Source organism: Tauraco erythrolophus, chromosome 1 (assembly GCF_009769465.1).
Source record: "Tauraco erythrolophus isolate bTauEry1 chromosome 1, bTauEry1.pri, whole genome shotgun sequence".
Taxonomy (NCBI): domain Eukaryota; kingdom Metazoa; phylum Chordata; class Aves; order Musophagiformes; family Musophagidae; genus Tauraco; species Tauraco erythrolophus.
The window spans coordinates 118,417,941-118,436,445 of NC_141465.1; the positions used below are offsets into that span (position 1 = coordinate 118,417,941).

The 18,505-nt window shown below is 39.2% G+C and overlaps 1 protein-coding gene across 1 annotated transcript in view; it reads right to left on the reverse strand.

The window, feature by feature from the left end:
- The window catches only part of DDX10 (DEAD-box helicase 10), a 218,175-nt gene that overhangs the window by 161,334 nt on the left and 38,336 nt on the right, over positions 1-18,505 (reverse strand). Inside the window, exons 11-12 of the mRNA XM_086621671.1 lie at positions 16,936-17,023; positions 9,785-9,873 (exon numbers count right to left, since the gene is read on the reverse strand). Coding sequence (XP_086477797.1) covers positions 9,785-9,873; positions 16,936-17,023 — 177 coding nt within the window. The remainder of the gene's footprint in view (positions 1-9,784; positions 9,874-16,935; positions 17,024-18,505) is intronic.

Genomic DNA, 18,505 nt, shown 5'->3' on the forward strand with positions numbered 1-18,505 from the left:
AACAAAAAGTCTTTCTATAAATATATTAACACAAAAGGAGGGCTAAAGATCACCTCCAGCCCCTACTGGACTCAGGGGGTGCGTTAGTCACTAGAGATGAGGACAAGGCTGAGGTCCTTAATGCCTTCTTTGCCTCAGTCTTTAATAATAAGGTTAGTAGTTCCCAGGTGAGCTGGCCTTCGGTGTCTGAGAGCAGGGAGGGAGAGCAAATCGAAGCTCCTGTGATCCAAGAGGAACGGGTCAAGGATCTGCTCCTCCGGCTGGATGCCCACAAGTCTATGGGGCCTGATGGTATCCACCCGAGAGTCCTGAGAGAGCTGGCGGATGTCATTGCCAAACCCCTGTCCATTATCTTTGGACAGTCTTGGCTCACTGGGGAAGTTCCGCTGGACTGGAGGCTGGCGGATGTTACCCCCATTTACAAAAAAGGGCGGAAGGAGGATCCGGGGAACTACAGGCCTGTCAGTCTGACCTCGGTGACGGGCAACGTCATGGAACAGGTTATCTTGAGTGCTATTAATGAGCACATACAGGTTAACCGGGTGATCAGGCCCAGTCAACATGGGTTTATGAAAGGCAGGTCTTGCCAATCAAACCTGATCACCTTCTATGACAGGGTGACCCGCCTAGTTGACGAGGGAAGGGCTGTGGATGTAGTTTTCCTAGACCTCAGTAAAGCCTTTGATACAGTTTCTCATAGTGTTCTGGTTGAGAAACTGATAACTGCTGGCCTGGATAGGCACACCCTCCTTTGGGTTAAAAACTGGCTGGATGGCTGGGCCCAAAGAGTGGTGGTAAATGGGGCTAAATCCGGCTGGAGGCCGGTCACCAGTGGGGTTCCCCAGGGCTCAGTGCTGGGTCCAGTTCTGTTTAACATCTTTATCAATGACCTGGATGAGGGAATTGAATGTACCCTCAGTAAGTTTGCGGACGACACCAAGCTGGGAGGCTGTGTCGATCTGCTCGAGGGTAGGGAGGCCCTTCAGAGGGATTTGAACAGACTGGATCGTTGGGCTGAGGCCAATGGCATGAGCTTTAATAAGGCCAAGTGCAGAGTCCTTCACTTGGGGTATAAAAACCCCAAGCATCGCTATAGGCTCGGGGAAGAGTGGCTGGAGAGCTGCCTGGCAGAGAAGGACCTGGGGGTCTTGGTTGACTACTGGCTTGATATGAGCCAGCAGTGTGCCCTGGTGGCCAAAAACGCCAATGGGATACTGGCGTGTATCAAGAATAGTGTAACCAGCAGGAACAGGGAAATGATCCTGCCCCTGTACTCGGCACTGGTGAGGCCACACCTGGAATATTGTGTCCAGTTTTGGGCCCCTCGCTTTAAGAGAGATATTGAGCTCCTGGAGCGAGTCCAAAGAAGGGCAACTAAACTGGTCAAGGGGCTGGAAAATAAAACTTATGAAGAGAGGCTGAGGGAGTTGGGGCTGTTTAGCCTGGAGAAGAGGAGGCTGAGGGGAGACCTGATTACGGTCTATAAATACTTGAGAAAAGATGGTGGGGAGGTAGGGGAAGGACTCTTTACATTAGTGATGTGTGATAGAACAAGAGGAAATGGGCATAAGCTTAGTCAGGGGAGATTCAGGTTGGATGTTAGGAAGTATTTCTTCTCTGAAAGGGTTGTCAGCCACCGGAATAGGCTGCCCAGGGAGGTGGTTGAGTCCCCATCCCTGGATGTGTTTAAGAATAGGGTGGATGATCTACTTGAGGATATGGTTTAATGGGGATTAGGGATGGTTGGACTCGATGATCTCTAAGGTCTTTTCCAACCTAGAAATCTATGAATCTATGAATCTATGAATCTATAATACTCTATACACATGGAGTATAGACAAAATTTAGTTTTTGTCTACATGGAGTTTTTGACAAAAATTAGCCAAAAAGCAAAAACACTGTATAGCAACAATACTGGAGAGCACTGCACAGGAACAGATACTCTGTCTCCAACATGTGACTTCAGTAAACCTCCTAGTTGCCCATTACTATTACACCTAAGTCCAAATTCAAAACAGCAATATTTAAGTCCCTCTCAGAGTTCATGTGCCTTCTCACTAGGTGAATAAAAAATGTGGGGGGCCACCAGTACTGTGCATGGAACACAGGGAGACCACAGCTACATTTAAAACCACACAATATAGAACTGATCGTGTTTGTAATACTCAGGGCTTGTACGTACACTTAGCAAAGGAGTAAAACATTTAGTCAACTAAAATGGCTACATATATACACGTGTATACCCAGATATAAAAGACTAGTCTCTTCTGATTCAGATTATGCAGTTATACACCACCTCTCCTCTCAGTGCTGCTCATCTCAAGTTGACAGCATTATGTCTTCTCTTCACCACACAGCTCTGAATAAAGAAACCTGAGTTATGTCACAGGAGAAAAATCAAACCTATGCTCCCTGGTGAAAGTGTCATTATAAACAGCCCATGAAGCATCTGAACGGCACTGCAGAGCAGCAGGAGTGGACTGTAGACCCTGGAGAGCCTTGAACTGTTAACAGCAGTCAATAGGACAGAGTAGTGAACAGGAGAGGCACTCTGCTTAAATAAACAAACAAACAAATGAAACTTCAAAAATAAATAAATAGAAAACCACCCAAAACCCAACCAAAAAAACCAAACTCAACCACACCTGTGGTTAAATGGGGCCGTTCTGGTACTGGCCACAGATTAAAGGACTGAAAAAGTGGACAGGCACCCAAAAAGCAGCTCACACTGTTAGGATGAGGAAGAAGTTTTTCAATCAAAAAAGCTGTATGTGAAATAATGTTATTTTAATGTGAAATAATGTTAATTATTTAAGATAACTCAACACTGTTCTACAACCAATTAACAGTAATAGTAAAACAGTTTTATGAAAAAAGATCAAAGTAAGATTTATCCAATGTATTTTGCGCATTTACTGACGGTGCACTGCTGAGAGGATAACACAACACATCTGGGATCTGAAATTGGAGCAACCAGCAATCTTAAACTTGTTTCAGTGTTTGACAGCTAACTAATTACCTTTGCAATGAAACTGTGTGTTAAAGTTCGGCCTATTGACGAACTGAAACAAAAATAACCAAACAAAGCAGATGTAATGCTTCACTGCAGTAGCTGGAGGAGATTCAAACTTGGAATTGGGCCTTAACACTGGGCACGGTAAAACACTTACAAAGAGATTGCTGCAATCTCAATGAACGTGCCGTCTCTTCAGCAAGGGGATCAAAGCAGCAAAACAAATCCTTTGCAAGAAGAACACTTTCTTGCCTTTTGGATTTCACATCATTATTCTACATAAAGTATTGCTGTCAACTGTTGATAAAGTACTCCAAGTAGTAGTACTGTAGGGCAACTATACAATCTGCGTTCACACCTCTTTCTCATGCAGACAGGCACAACGTGCACAGGGTTGCAAATTCCGATTCTACCACAGCTTCTCTTCTACATCTCCAGAACTAGTATCAAAGATCAGGATTCACGGCTGCTGAGAAGAGTTTGACAAGGTGAAGAAACTACTCTCTCCATAGCAAAAGTTTAAAAAAGCCAAAAAGAGCAGCCCATGATGTGAAGGAGACTTCAGCACAGCTCTTCTCATTGAAACATGAAATCCCATCCACCAGATTGCTGTTCTGAACTTATATCTTACTTTAATAATTCCTAAAATTAATTATCAGTTAGCGTTGGCCAATTTTTCTACACTGCTTAGCAATCCTACCAAAAAAGAACAGTGCTATCAGAATTCAAATGACATCTGAAGCAAAGGAACAGAGCCCTTAGACCTGAGGGAGAGGGAAGGTGATATGGTCGAATTTGGTAAGAAAGTAATAGTAGATAAGCTTAAACAAAGATGTGTACAAACAATCCCCGAACACTTTTAATTACATAACTTCTCAAAGAAATGTCAGCCTTTTGGCTCATTACTGCCTCTTTTCTATAGTATATTCTAAATGGAGAACAATTTGAGACAAACACATTCTACTACTGCTAAAAGTTTCCTCATATGGTAAGATTCAACATTTTCTTCAGAATTTATTTCTTCATCATTTGCCAAATGTAGAGTTCAGTCATACTAAAATACCTGAATATACGAACCAGCTTTTCTTTCTAGCAAGGGCAATATTCGTTTTCATTAATTCATTAGATGCTGCTCAGACCACAATGCTACTCCGACTGAAGTTACAGCTATTCTTTGATTTTAGTTCTAGTATTCACATAAGAAACGTGCAAGGTTCTCAAAGACTGACAAAAAGCAGGTCTTTAGTGAGATTTCATAAATCCTAACAAAGAACACAAAAAAAACATGCTAATACCACAACGTAGTCCTCAGATTACGGTAGCATAAAAATGGCAACAAAAATTCAGCTAACAAACCAAAAAAACAATCCTCTTTCATATTTTAGTGTGAAATGAAATGACTTCTTGAGAGCAAGCTCTTCTAGAAAAACATTTCAAATCAGCTTCTAAAAGCAATATTGAAACCAATGGATTATTTTGCTACAATAAATGAAAGTACAGCTGACAGTTCTATTCATCGACAGAAACTGAGGTGGCCAGACATCATCATTCCCTAACACTGATCAGGGAATGCATAGAAGTAACTGAACAAAACATCTACAATGCTCAAATATCTCCTTCAATTCAAAGCAAGTTGACAGTGATTTTCAGGACATAAGTTCAAAAACTCCAAAGAACGAACATCATATGACTTTAAGAAGAATACCACTATTTTTTGCTATTGAAGGGCGACCAAACTGGTCAAGGGGCTGGAAAATAAAACTTATGAGGAGCGGCTGAGGGAGTTGGGGCTGTTTAGCCTGGAAAAGAGGAGGCTGAGGGGAGACCTGATTACGGCCTATAAATACTTGAGAAAAGATGTTGGGGAGGTAGGGGAAGGGCTCTTTACATTAGTGATGTGTGATAGAACAAGAGGAAATGGGCATAAGCTTAGTCAGGGGAGATTCAGGTTGGATGTTAGGAAGTATTTCTTCTCTGAAAGGGTTGTCAGCCACTGGAATAGGCTGCCCAGGGAGGTGGTTGAGTCCCCATCCCTGGATGTGTTTAAGAATAGGGTGGATGAGCTACTTGAGGATATGGTTTAATGGGGATTAGGGATGGTTGGACTCGATGATCTCTAAGGTCTTTTCCAACCTAGAAATCTATGAAATCTATGAATAAGGAAAATCAAACATTAGTAAACATTTTTAAAAACTAATTCAAATGGATGGTGTATCAGACTTAAAATATTGCCTTCTCTGAGGTTTGTTAATCATGCTTACATAAAGATCTTGAATATGTTTACATTAACACAGTAACTTCACTGTGCCTCCATTTGGATTGGTTGAAAAGCTGGGCCCCTCTCCTAACTTCTCTTAACTCTTTAAAAAGACATCATCTTAGACACTCCGAGCAAAATCTGTTCTTGCACAAAACAAATTAAACAGGAAATTTTAGACCACTACAAGCTTTGAATTATTACGTGTCACAAGAGTTCCTAATTTGCACCTAGATGATTTCCAGTCCATTTTGAAATATGAGCTGGTTGTAAAGAATCTGAGGTCACTTCTGCAGAACTGCTGCACAACAATTTTACACAAGTTAGTGCTTCATTCTAATATTAAGTTACTACATTACTAAATATAAGACATATTCCATTAGTGAACTCCTTCAGACGATTTGAACACATAAAAACACAGCACAGTGATTTCTTCTACTGTAGAACAGGTTCAGACAAAAATTTAAAACAACCTGAAAAAGGTTAAATACTCCCAGAAGCTATTTCAAGAGAAGAACTGCATATTACTTGCCTTACAATACATGCTATATTTGAAAACATTTAAAATGTTAAATGTAGAAGACAGGATGAGCAACCATTTGAAAACAAGATAAATCAAATCAACTGAAGTGACACAAATCTGAATTAACAGGCTTTCCAGATGGTCTGATTAATAGCCAAAACGGACAGAGAAATTGCTTTTTCTGTGTTATTCATTTGACCAGCCAGCTTTAGCCCTCTACATTAAGGAGCTCAAATCCATGGTACTCTACTAATAAGGAAAGCCAAGCTAATCAAGAATTTACGGGTCAGAATCAAAGAGAAGGCCAACAAAGAGGATATCATGGTTGGAATTCAATCACTTGGAACACCAATATGTAGCCTTCTTTACAAAAGTAAAAGAAGTCCCCACATTACAGTTGCAGGCCCTGGTGCTTTTGGTACCTGAGCCACCCTGACACCCATTCAAAGGGCAACATAGCAGAGCACAGGCAACAGAGATTTCTAGAGTGCTTTAAAGATCATTTCTCCAAGTTAACTGGATGAGCCAACTCTGAGATGCGATCTACTGGAACCGCTACTCATGCATAAGCAAGTACATTTACTTCTAAGGTGAGTGAAGGTCAATAGTAGACTTGGCTGCACAATGAGAAAAGGTAGTTCAAGAACCTAGAAGAAACAAGCATGATGACTAAGAGAATAATGACCCTGGACTTTGAGAGAGGAGACTGCAGTTTGTTCAGAGGTCTGCACGGCAGTATCAGAAAGCTCAGAAGCTTACAGAAGTATTACAGAAAGCTCAGAAAGGGATAGCTAGATCTCCAAGTGGTTGAGGGAGACTTGCATGAGAAATGCCCAAACTCTACAGATTATTGGAGGGAATATAAAGGTCCGTAAGAGTAATACCATACAAAGCTGAGATGAACTAGGTAACATTTAGAAATACTAAATCTGGTTACAGGTGTATGAAGACTAGAAACAACTGGGAAAAAGTAATTAGGGGCAGGCTTTTTAGTTGGAAGGAGACTGGTGTCTAGAAAAGGAAGTACAAGGGCAGTGAGAAAGGGGACCAAGAACCAGCAAAGGGATGATGAGATGTGCAAAGCCTGTGATGGGCACTGTGTGGGAGACATGCCAGGTAGCTCCCCGCTTGCTCACAGCAGCCGGAGTGAGACGACAAACCAAACCCTCTGTCCTGACCATGCAGTAAGGGTCAGGTCTATAGCCAGGGGGGCTGGGATGACAGTGCAGTGGGTGCTTTCCTTGGTCAGTGAGAGGACAGACAGATGTGGACAGATGGATCATGTATCCTGGTACTGCCCGTTTCAGACCTGACAGTACCTGCAGCTACCTACTGCTTTGTAACGCTGATCTGTAAGAAATGCTTGCAAAAACAGACGGGTACTAAGTTATGTTTATCAGACATGTCCCAAATAACTTGGCTTCAACCTGCTTTATTTATTCTCTATGTACCAAAACAGGGATAAACAGAGAAATATATACTGCATTCCTCCTGGAAGGCATGATGAAAATTACAGAGGAAATTACCTTTCTTGGCAGCCCCTTAGAGCTGTGACTAACCTGCCCATCCAGTACGCTCACCTAATAAGATCTGCTCCTGGAGACTGATATATATGTTAGCATTTAACAAAATTAAGTGTCTGAGAAGAAAAATATTTCAAATCCTCCTCTTTACTTCATTTCCTATCCAGAAGGCCAGACTAACCAATTATCCCTTTCCACCCTGTTTTTGTTTACATTTTCTTATATTTTCAAAGTTGTCTTTTACAACAAAAAGACAGATTTCTCTTCCATGCAAGCATTAAGTTTCTCCTTCACCACACTTAAAGGCCTGTACAAATCTTCCTCCAGCATATTACTCTTGATAGCAATTTGGAATTAGAAGATACTGGAGAGAATATTAGTATACCATAGCTTAAATATGATCAATCTCTAGAATATGTATGTGTATAGGTGTACATAAATGTACACACACATTTTTTATTTTTTATACATATTGCTTTTTATATATATATATAAAAAATAATTTTATACAACATATTAAAACAAAAAAGACTACTGCTTTTGTGCAGATTCAATCAACAGAGCTGAAGAGATTCTCAGTGCACAGACATGCCAGGCAAGAGAGCAAGGGAGACGGTGGGCAACAGCCTGACAGACTGAAATGCAAACCTGACAGGGGCATTAAGCAGCCTCTTTTCTCTGCAGGATTTTTAGTGGAGTAACATCTATCAAACTAGCAGTAAACCTCCACAGAAAGGCTGAAATATGTTTCAGAGAACACATACAGAAGGGAAAGGGAAGAAAGGATTCTCATTCCGGGTTCAGCCATGAGTTCGTGCGCAGGACATAAACCAAGGTTGCTTTTAAATGCAGAATTCAAATGTACCAGCCTTTGAGAGCCTTTCAGGTAAATTAAGATGACTGATCCACTCTATCGATGGATATGCACTGAATTGAAAGCCAGGGGACTGCAGGGTGTATTTAGGTAGACTAGCAGTCTGGAGAGTGAGAAAGAACAGTGCCAATACACCGCTCATTTACAGCAGAATCTCCAAATTATCTCCCAGGTTTATTATCTTCTGACTTTTTGATCACACTTCCATATATTTCACAGTCTTGACTAAACCTCTCCTACCCACTCCAAACAACTGTCCAGTTTCTTCCCTTTTAATACAGGAATGACTTATCAGTAACTGCAAAGTTGGGATTAGATATGACTTTGATGAAGGACTAAATCCTGGCACAGAGGCCTGAGAAGAACAGAACTGCAGACTACTCTGTCCACATCAATATCAGATAATAGACGGCACACCATGCTGAAATCCAGAAAGAGACATCGGGATTCCAAAAATCCAGCATTACCACCACCTGTCAGTTGGTTTCTTAGCACATTGGTTAAATTTATGTGGCTATCTCTCTTAGTACTAATCTGCAACTATCCCTTACACTCAGCATAGTAAGACTTTAAAACCTTTTTGTAAGACGCTGACAAATCACACAGGTGAAGGGGCAGGCAATGCATGTAGTTAAATTTTTCAAGTTTTTGCTAGTTCTCCTTTTTAAAAATTTGCCAGTCCATAAAGTAAGAAAGTATCTTTTATAATAGGCTTATGTACCTTAAAAACCATAATCATGTTAATTGCAGCACAGCACAGGAAGACCAGGTGTTCTACAGTCTAGTAATTTGTCACATTTTAGTTCATTATGCCACATGCTGACAAGTTTGAAGACTTAAGTCTTCTCTGTATGAAATTCTAGAGACGTAAAATTAATTTACCATACATCTTCGAGCACCTTCCTGCTCCCTTCTGACTACCCTAAATCCCGTGAGATTATTTGAAAACTTCACATTTTAAAGCAATCTCAGATGGTTGTCATCTGTAAAGTCTACCTGTCAAAATTAATTTTCCTGTCATACAAAATGTGGAATGGTTCACACATACGTACAAAAATACACATAGTAAAATAGATACTATTCAGTCCAGTGCAGATGTTTCATTTTTACCAAGCACACTGAATCTTCTGAAAAGTAATTTATGTCCAAGTAGCAACGTCCCAATCACAGTCAAAATGAGACTGCAATATATCATCTTTAGATACTCCAACTTCTTTTTAAATAATACACTTTATGGGTTGGCATTTAGCTATGAGGCTGAAGGGCAAATCAGGAGAAAAAAAACAAAACACAACCAACAACCCTACTGCCCTCTATCCTTTTACTTCACAAGTTTTGTCTTCTATTGTATGTAGCGAAGGAACCTTCTGCAGTAAGTTATTTCTCTATACAGAGATACATTATTTCTATACATAATTTCTATTTAGAATGTTTTTGAAAACATGCAAAAGCACAGCATAAACATGAAACTGTAAACACATTACAAGATTGTCCAATTCTATGTTTTAACAGAGACAAACAGTTATTTAAAGCTATTATACGCTGCAAAACTTCTCACTATAGAGTTTTTACTTTCCAAGTTGATCATACTTACAGGGCATATTCTGCTAGAGGCAATTTGAAAACATCGAATACTTCCTTATTCTTCATTAAGTAAACTGAACGCAAGTAGGATACAAAACACTGAAAGAAAAATAATAGTATTTCAAAAAAAAAGAAACCATTCAATTACAAACCAACGAAACTAACATCATACTGTTGCTCTAAACACAAAATAGAATTCCACTATTAAGTGGTCTAACATCGATTTCAGACTGCTATTCTTTTACCGACTACCCATCAGCCAAAATTTACCAGTACTACAGAAGTGATGTGACTTCAAGTACTCAAACATTTCATTAAATGCACATTAATTGGCTGAATTTCCCAACGGTATGTCATGTTATTTTCGCTAGAAAGAAAATATGGCAAATTAGTCAAAAGGAAACATTACTGATTCAATTTTTTTTTCCTCCCAGCTTTTCTGAATGTTGTTATGATAATCTGACATCTGAATTATGTGGAAGCAAGAACAGACTGTGTTGCTATCAATCTGAGGTTTCCTGACTTAATCTTAGCCACTAACAGAAAGTGATTCAACTCAATGTAGCTGCCTTTCACTGTGGCCCAGGATAACACGTATTACATTGCGTTTGCCATCAGCTCATTTCACACACACAGTCAATGAATGCAACCCAGCTGACCAATGTAAATCAGTGGAAGTTTCAATTAATCCCAGACTTTCATCAAGAAAACTGGAAGCACTGCATAACAGAATAACTTCATTTGTTGTATTCAATATGTTGTATTTTCCCTCCATCCTTCACAAAAGGAAAGATTCTTATTCTTCCCACGTTTCTTTTACTAGTCTATTTCTGCCTATCAGCAGCAGCATAAATACTGGAATATTTTAAGTACCAGAAAAGATCCTTGGATATCTGTTGTTTGTAACCTGATTTCTAACATGTGCCAAAACTCCTACCACGAGGCTTAAACCACCAAACACTAGTAACAATAGCAAATTAAGTTCACAAGGTTATATTCAAGCATGCTACAATCACACCCCTGTTCTGCTATGTACAGATAACTGTTGGAGAAAATTATTCTATGAATAATTCATGTAGAATTAAAAAAAAAAACAAACTATTTCTTGCTAGCCTGATGAGAAAAAGACCCAACAGTTAGGAGCATCGATCTCTTATGGGGATTCTTTAAATGCTTATAAGAGAAAAAAGATTTCCAAAGGCGAAAAGAGAGGTAAGACAGTAAATTAAGCAGTGTCATGAAGTCATACTTTTCCCCTTGGCAAACTGAAATAAAAACTATTAATTGTAAGATAGGTAGAGCTAAGAGATATATTTTGCAAGCTGCCCAGCACCTCGTTACAGAAATAAATTTTCATTTGCTTATTTTTCCAAATGCTAAGTTTTTGGGTAAAGTTTCCTGTCCAGACTATGTCTTTCAATTAATTTTAGCAGGAGAATGTGCTAGTACAATCCATTCAGCTGCTACAAAGAAGGAAGTGTGGAATAAAACACTTGTTTGCTTGCATTAAATTATGTTACAAAGAAAGTAGAACCTTCAGGAAAAGGCTTCAAATTTGACAGACCTCATTAATCTATTGCTGTCTAGCAAGAAATGACAAAAATAAATGACAGAGCCTCTTCCTTCTCTATAGCAACAGATGGAAAAAAGCAGGTTAAACAAGAACTATCTTTCCTGTGAATCTAAGAGTTGCAGATCTGAAGATGTACACAAGTCACTACCTGCCACAGGGTAGAAACCTCATTCTGCCTTTTGGATAACCTATAAAGCCATCCAATTACTTTACTAGTATTTCTTTGGTATGTATGGCCTAGAAATTAATACATCACAGAGAAGAGGCAGAAATAACACGTCTTTCGCACATGTATCAAGCCCTACAACAACTAAGAATGAACCACCAAACAAATAACTAGATGTTCTAACTTACGTTTATCAGCTGGCAACAGGTTTCAGCCCGCTGAGATTCAAAACGACTTTGCAAGTTTGTCATGGACTGTATGCAAGATGGTATTGGTCTATGTTCAAAGAAATGGGCATCTAATTAAGGTAAGAGGCTTCAAAGATCATTCAACAGTAATATAATGATTACTGAAGTCTTCAGCTGACCTCATTGTTTATTATTTTAGGCATTGTGAACACTTCCAGCAAAAGACATTCCCCACTCCAAGAGCTTACACCCAAACTAGAAAAGTTAGATACAGCATAGAAGAGTTCTACTTTACAAGAAGAGAAAGTACAGAAAAAGCAAATGACTTCTTTGATTTTGATTTGACTTCGGTACCTTCACTTCAACCTCCTTCTAAAATATTGGCATCTCTCTTGTATTTGATTCAATTCTCCTAAGACTTGGTCACTCTGTGCACACACACTGGACAGATGAAGGAGAACAAGTTGAATCAGTGTGAACTTCTTCCCTGCTCTTCTATTTTTGCTGTTTTGACATCAATTTTGAGGTGTTTTGTTTTTTTAATAACTGAACATTATAAAAATATTATTATATGAAACAATTTATACCATTATGGAAAATGTTAACGTTGGGCAACAGAAACACAGTATAGCTTTATTGTAACAGCAGCTAAAGGCCCCAAAACCACCTGAGAATACTGTTCAAGTACTAGAAATACATAAGGCAACAAGTACTATGCTCTAGTAATTAGCTACATTTAAATTTTTATTTATTGATGTATTTGTTGGATAATTGTTTTAAATACTAAAACACACACAATTCAATTTATGTGCTGTTTTGACAGAATTCAAAGTAACAGACCGGAACCTGGACCCTGCACGTCCCTCTGGGTGCAATGAAGAATGTAATGGACAGACACTCCTCCAGTGTCTCAGTACCCCCTACACCGTAACATTCAAACTAGCCAGAAAAACACATTATTTTTTGAACTGTTTTTCAAAACGGAATGAATTGACATATTAAATATTAAAATCACAAGAAATGTCGAAAGGCAGCATCAGTCCCTGAGAGGAACTGCAAAAGTTTCAAAGCAGCCCCAATACGATTCACCTTCTCTCTTTCCAAGCAACAGCAGAGGAATCATGTCCTATCAAATGAACCATGAAGTTTGTTGAAGCGATTAGTAATCAGGAGTTTTCTTTTTCCTTTTTTCCATTTTTTACTTTTTTTGGACAAAGTAAAAGCATCTTGACGTAAATCAAAAAGCTTAGAGGACACAACCACTTAGAACTCATGTCCTCAACACAGTAAACTACATCCTACTTGAACTTCCGTGCACAGCTGTGCTGTTTCACTGCTATCTGATCCTTTCAGGCAGAGAATTTTTCTTACAAATGTCAAAAATTTGGCAGCTTGCAACAGACAGGCTAGACAGTATAAGGCCCTGCCTTTGAGAAATCCAGTATTCCAGATAAGGATCCAAGGTCAGGATTTCATTTCCATTATTTTTATTGTTTTGTTCACATTGGTATGCAAGACTACTGGGGCACGTTTGCATAGTAAGTCTGAACACTCGCACTTAAATCTTATTAAGGAGGGACCCTTCTATGTTAAACCACTTGTCCGTACTTCAAAGTTTTCAAAGATGTATATACAGTTTGTCTGCAAGATGACACTGCACTGCTGCCCATAAATGAAAAATTGCAACAAAAATGGCTTGAAATTAAATGTAATTAAATGGCAATTAAAATTCCAAATGAATTTAAGTTTTTATCTGTAACATTGACAGACAGTCCATGTTTGATTTTATTCTTGTGCTATTTTGAAAATCGATCATTCTTTTCTTTTGTCCAATTCAGAATGATCTCTCTCTGCTTATTAAGAGAACTTAAAAAGTCAAAGCCAGAAACAGAGAGCTCTTAGTATTTTCATTTCAAGTAAGATGATGCTGACTTCCTCCTACTCTTGTCCTCCCCCAACCAGCTGCTCTGTCACTTCTGATACAAATGGGTGTAACTGCAACTTCCTGTGGCAGTTGCAGATGACCGTAATATGTCAACAGCACATCTGGCCTGTGCAACGTCAGGATGAAGCTTACACTGACATTCCGTACGCAACAAGTACTACTTCACGCACTACAAAACCTCAGATACCTAAACGCCAAAAATAGTTTTAAAAGTAGTCCCCTGAACATTGCCTTAGACATTTTATTCACAGAGCTCCCACTGACTTCCTCAGGCACTTCGATTTAAGACTCCTTGTTTAGGAAAGTAAGAATGACATTCCCCGGAGCCGGTGTGTGTCTTTCCTTTAAGCATCCAAAGTAGGCCACCTCACACAGGTTACCTTTGCCACACAAAGAAACCACCATTCATACATCCCAAAGGGTTTTTAAGGTATTTATGTCAGGACCCATCCTAGGAGTGCCTATTTCTCTCCATCAGCTATAAATGAAAGCTCAGGCAGACTAGCTCACATCGGACATCTAAACTTGGGTGAGATGAATTCACCTGAAGAGTTCTAAATATTACAACTTGCCTCATTTTACATCTGAGTTCAGCAGAAAGGCTACAACTCAGTCTATCTTTAAGCATTCATGATTCCCTTTTCATTTTATCCTATCACTCAGGTTTACCAGAGTATCTTCACATGTCATAAATCACCATGCTAGCTCAGACAAATAAAAAGTTATTCACACTAATCCAGAATTTCTGCAATCTTTTCCTTGCATAGAACTTGTATTTCCTAGGCTTTGGCATTTGCGAATTTCTGATCATTTGGCCTTTGGCAGTGCTCTTTAAATTTGACCTGTATGTATAACAAAAGAGTGACCTGAAAGATTTTCTTATTTTTCTTCTAATCACTTTCTTTCCCTGCATCTCAATTCGAACTCCTGATTTTGCATAGTTTGGAAGACACTCAGTACAACTACAGAATTCATAGGCTCATGATATCCACACTGTTTAAAAACAGACTAACAAACCAACCTCAGAAAACTAAGATACTACAGTGCTTCAATAACACAAGTAGTAAGCTCTGTCCCAAAAAGTTCACAGCCTAAAGATATTATAAAATGAAAGGTCAGCAAAGGTGTCTAGTGATGGCAAGAAGAGGCAGCAGGACGCCCCGAAACCCTTCACAGACCATGGAAAGTCTATTTTACAACTAGCTCATTGTAGTCCAGGAACCTACCTAGTTTTAAGTTTTCCTACCCTCCCCAAACCCGCTAAAATCTTGGTGAAATTCATGTATTGTGAACATTGTATCTCAACATTAAGCAGCACAGCAAAGAAATCCCATTCATCATCGTATTCACACACTTCTCCCTCTAACCCAGAAGAGCTATTCTAAGCTATTTTGCTTCTCATTTAAATCCAAATTAAAGTTAAAATGCTTTATTTGATGCATTGGATTTTACCACTGAGAATGGATAAACTGTCATATATATTCAGGAGATATGACAATAAAAATTGATTAAGCAAGTGAGCACATCAGGTCTATATGGTTTCATATTTTTAACTTTTTAAGCCAAGGAGTGAGATCTGCTACTTTTCAGTAATCTTTTTTGATTATTTCGAAATGTTCTACTTCAGCTCCCCAAGAAAAGCCCTCTCAGGAAGAACTACCAATTTACCTATCCACTTCAATCAGATGGTCCTATTCTCCATCGTGCTACCAAGGATACATGATGAAAAAAGATGTATTTGTACTGATTTAACACCTTTATGCGTTACAGAATCACAGGATAGCTGAAGTCAAAAGGAATCTCTAGATCTTGGACTTGGAGATCACCTAGTCCAAACCCCTGCTCAAAGTAAGGCCAGCTAAAGCAGGCTGCTCAAGAATGCACCCAGTTTTTAATATCCAGCAATGGACATTGCACAGCCTCTATGTGCAACCTGTTCTAGTGTTCAACCATCCTCACAATAAAAGTTTTTTTTCTTGGGTTTAAATGGAGGGGTTTGTAGATAAATTTCTGCCTGTTGCCTTCTCTCCTGTCACTGGGCAGCAATCAGAAGACTGGTTCCGTTCAGCTTATTACTTCTCTCCTAACACAGGACATACTCCAAGTGCTCAGTCATCTTTGTGATTCTTCACTGGTCTTGCCTCCAGTACGTCCATGTCTTTCTTGTACTGGAAGCCCAGAATGAAGCTTTGCACTCCAGATGTGTCTCACCAGGGCTGAGTAGAGGGGAAAGGAAGGATCACCTCCCTTGACCTGCTAGCAACGCTGTACCTAACACTGCCCAGGTTGTGCTTGGCCTTCATTGCTGCAAAGGCACACTGTCACCTCGTTTTCAGCCTGCTGTCCACTAGGACAACCTGTTGCTCCAGGTCCTTTTCTGCAAAGTTGCTTTCCAGTCATTTGGTCCCAGCCTGTACTGATGTATGGGATTACTCCTCCCCAGGTTCAGGGATTCAAACAGCTGGGAATGACCCAAATAAAACAGTAAAAACCCTTAAACAGCTAAGAAGCAGTGACTACTAAATAAAAAATTACTTTCATACTCAAGACTCTAAAATAAATGTCCCCACCTATGCCCTAACTTTGGCACAACAGCAGTAAGTCAGGTCACTCTTCAGGCATTAGGGCCATGAGCCTGTGTTGAGAATCAACTCACACAGGCTACACAGGCGTACTTACCACCAACTGCTAATACACAATTATTGTTTCTACTGATGTCATGTTTTAAAGCTTGAAAATCAGAACAAATTAGCAGTTCCAAACACTGCTGCTACGGCACATACGTGTCGCTGCCGTCTCAGGGACGGAGAGAAGAACGACACAGAATTCAGGTGCAGGAGAAAGAGCCAACGCCAACAGCAGGAGCAGCAGCAGCAGTATCAGCAGCAGCAGCAGCAGCAGCAGCAGCCATTTATTAATTACAAATCCGTATATATATATAAAATATGGTTCACAAGGATGGCCAAGGCAATTGGTCGCTTGACCATCCACCTCCCAGAGTGATTGGCTAAATGCTACAACACCCATTTCAAAACAATTTTCCCAGTGTGCCATAAACAAGACTGCATAACAAGCTACAGGTGCAAGATAAAGTCTTAGTTTACAAAAACCTCAAACTGTTTCTCAGCTAGCCTGCATGGGAAAAAGAACTTTCACAGGATGCTGCAGTAGCTGGAAAATTTCTGCTTCTAGCCTTTTTGTATCCACACATACGAGCAGGTCAGTTATTCCAACAGCAGTTCTATTCAACTAGCATGCCTGAACAAGTATAGTGCAGCAGATGACTTACCCTTTGAGCTTTGTCTTTTAACTCCTGATCTTGAGCTAAGAAAGCTTGCATCCTCTTTTGGATATCTGTAAGTTTTTCAGGATTAATTCTAATAAAAAAATTTAAAAAAAGGAGAGTTAGCTTTAATTATTAAGTTCTCAGGAGTATCTTCATGTCTTTTGCATTGCTTTCACATGCACAAAGCTACTACCACTTTGAACAAGCTTAGAATGGAACCATATTATGGATGAAGCATACGCTCCTCAAACGAACAATAAAGTATTGTTCCATACAATACAGTATGGGAGCTCAGACTTTTTATCCAGAGACAGTTTTCGATGAAGGTGGTGAAACTTCTTCCAAAGCAATGACAAACTCAGCAGTAAAGAACTTCTCGAATTCATAAAAATGCTGAGAAAAAAAATTCAGAAGCAGCATAATGAATTACAGTACTACTTCATACTGAGATAGCAGTCTTCGTAAGGAAATTCTCAGCATTTCTGAAAGCTTAAATAAGATCCATTGCCCTGAGAATACTGACATTTAAGTATTTCTTTCTTACAGACAGATGAGCAAAAATAAAGGACAGTGAGATTAAACAGATTTAAGAGCTCCTCAAGATATTGATCAGATGAATAAAGAACAGTGACTGTACTACAGAAAATGCCATTAAACCTAGTAAGAAGTTATGAAAGTCCTCTCCCAGACTCTGGATTTTTACACGTATTCCAATGATAACACTATTCCGGGTTTATTTCCTCAGATCTTCTCTTATCTACTTCTGGTTTCAATCTGCTAGTGTCACACAAGTGTATCATACAACCTACCAAACATGGTAGGAGAGCATTCCTCAAGTAGAGGTCAAGAGATGCACCACTACCAGATTTCTTACTCTAGTTCTTGCTGCCGCGTGCCATGTCATTCCATTCTGTACAACAAAACACAGCCTTTGCCAAAGGAAGTCAAGAAAAAAAAAGAATCAAAATCATGCTTCCTCACACAGTACTAAGTTAGTCTAGAAAACACGACTCTGATTAAAAAACATTTTATAGCCATGTTTTGTAACATAAGCCATTATGATCATCTATGATTCTTACTAAATATCAATCCAGCAATTAAGCAAGGGGTTGGATGGTATTACCAAAGAATACTTGAATTTATAAAGACATCAAGCTTTATTCCTTCACCATTTGAATTTTTCATCTCTGTGAGATACAGTCAGTAGAATACTGTAGTGCACACATGAGCTATTTAGCTATAGTTTTAGTGAAAGATCAAAAAGCCTCACGAGTTCCAGATTCAAGCCAGCACATAATTCATTTTGAAAGTGTAAAGACATAAGAGGTACGAAAAATTCAGTTGGGGACAAACTGACCCAACAAGTCTTTGAAATGCAACACAGGATTGAATGCATGCAAGACACCAAAGACAGAAAAAGTAAATAGAGAGAAGGCTCTTCTAGATTTTATTCTATAAACAAGATTGAGAAGGTGACAATGAAAACATCTATGATCTTCACAAAGGAAACATGGTAGAATAGCAAAATAAAAGCAGTGGCTTGCTTAATACCTAATTGTATTAGAAGGTACGA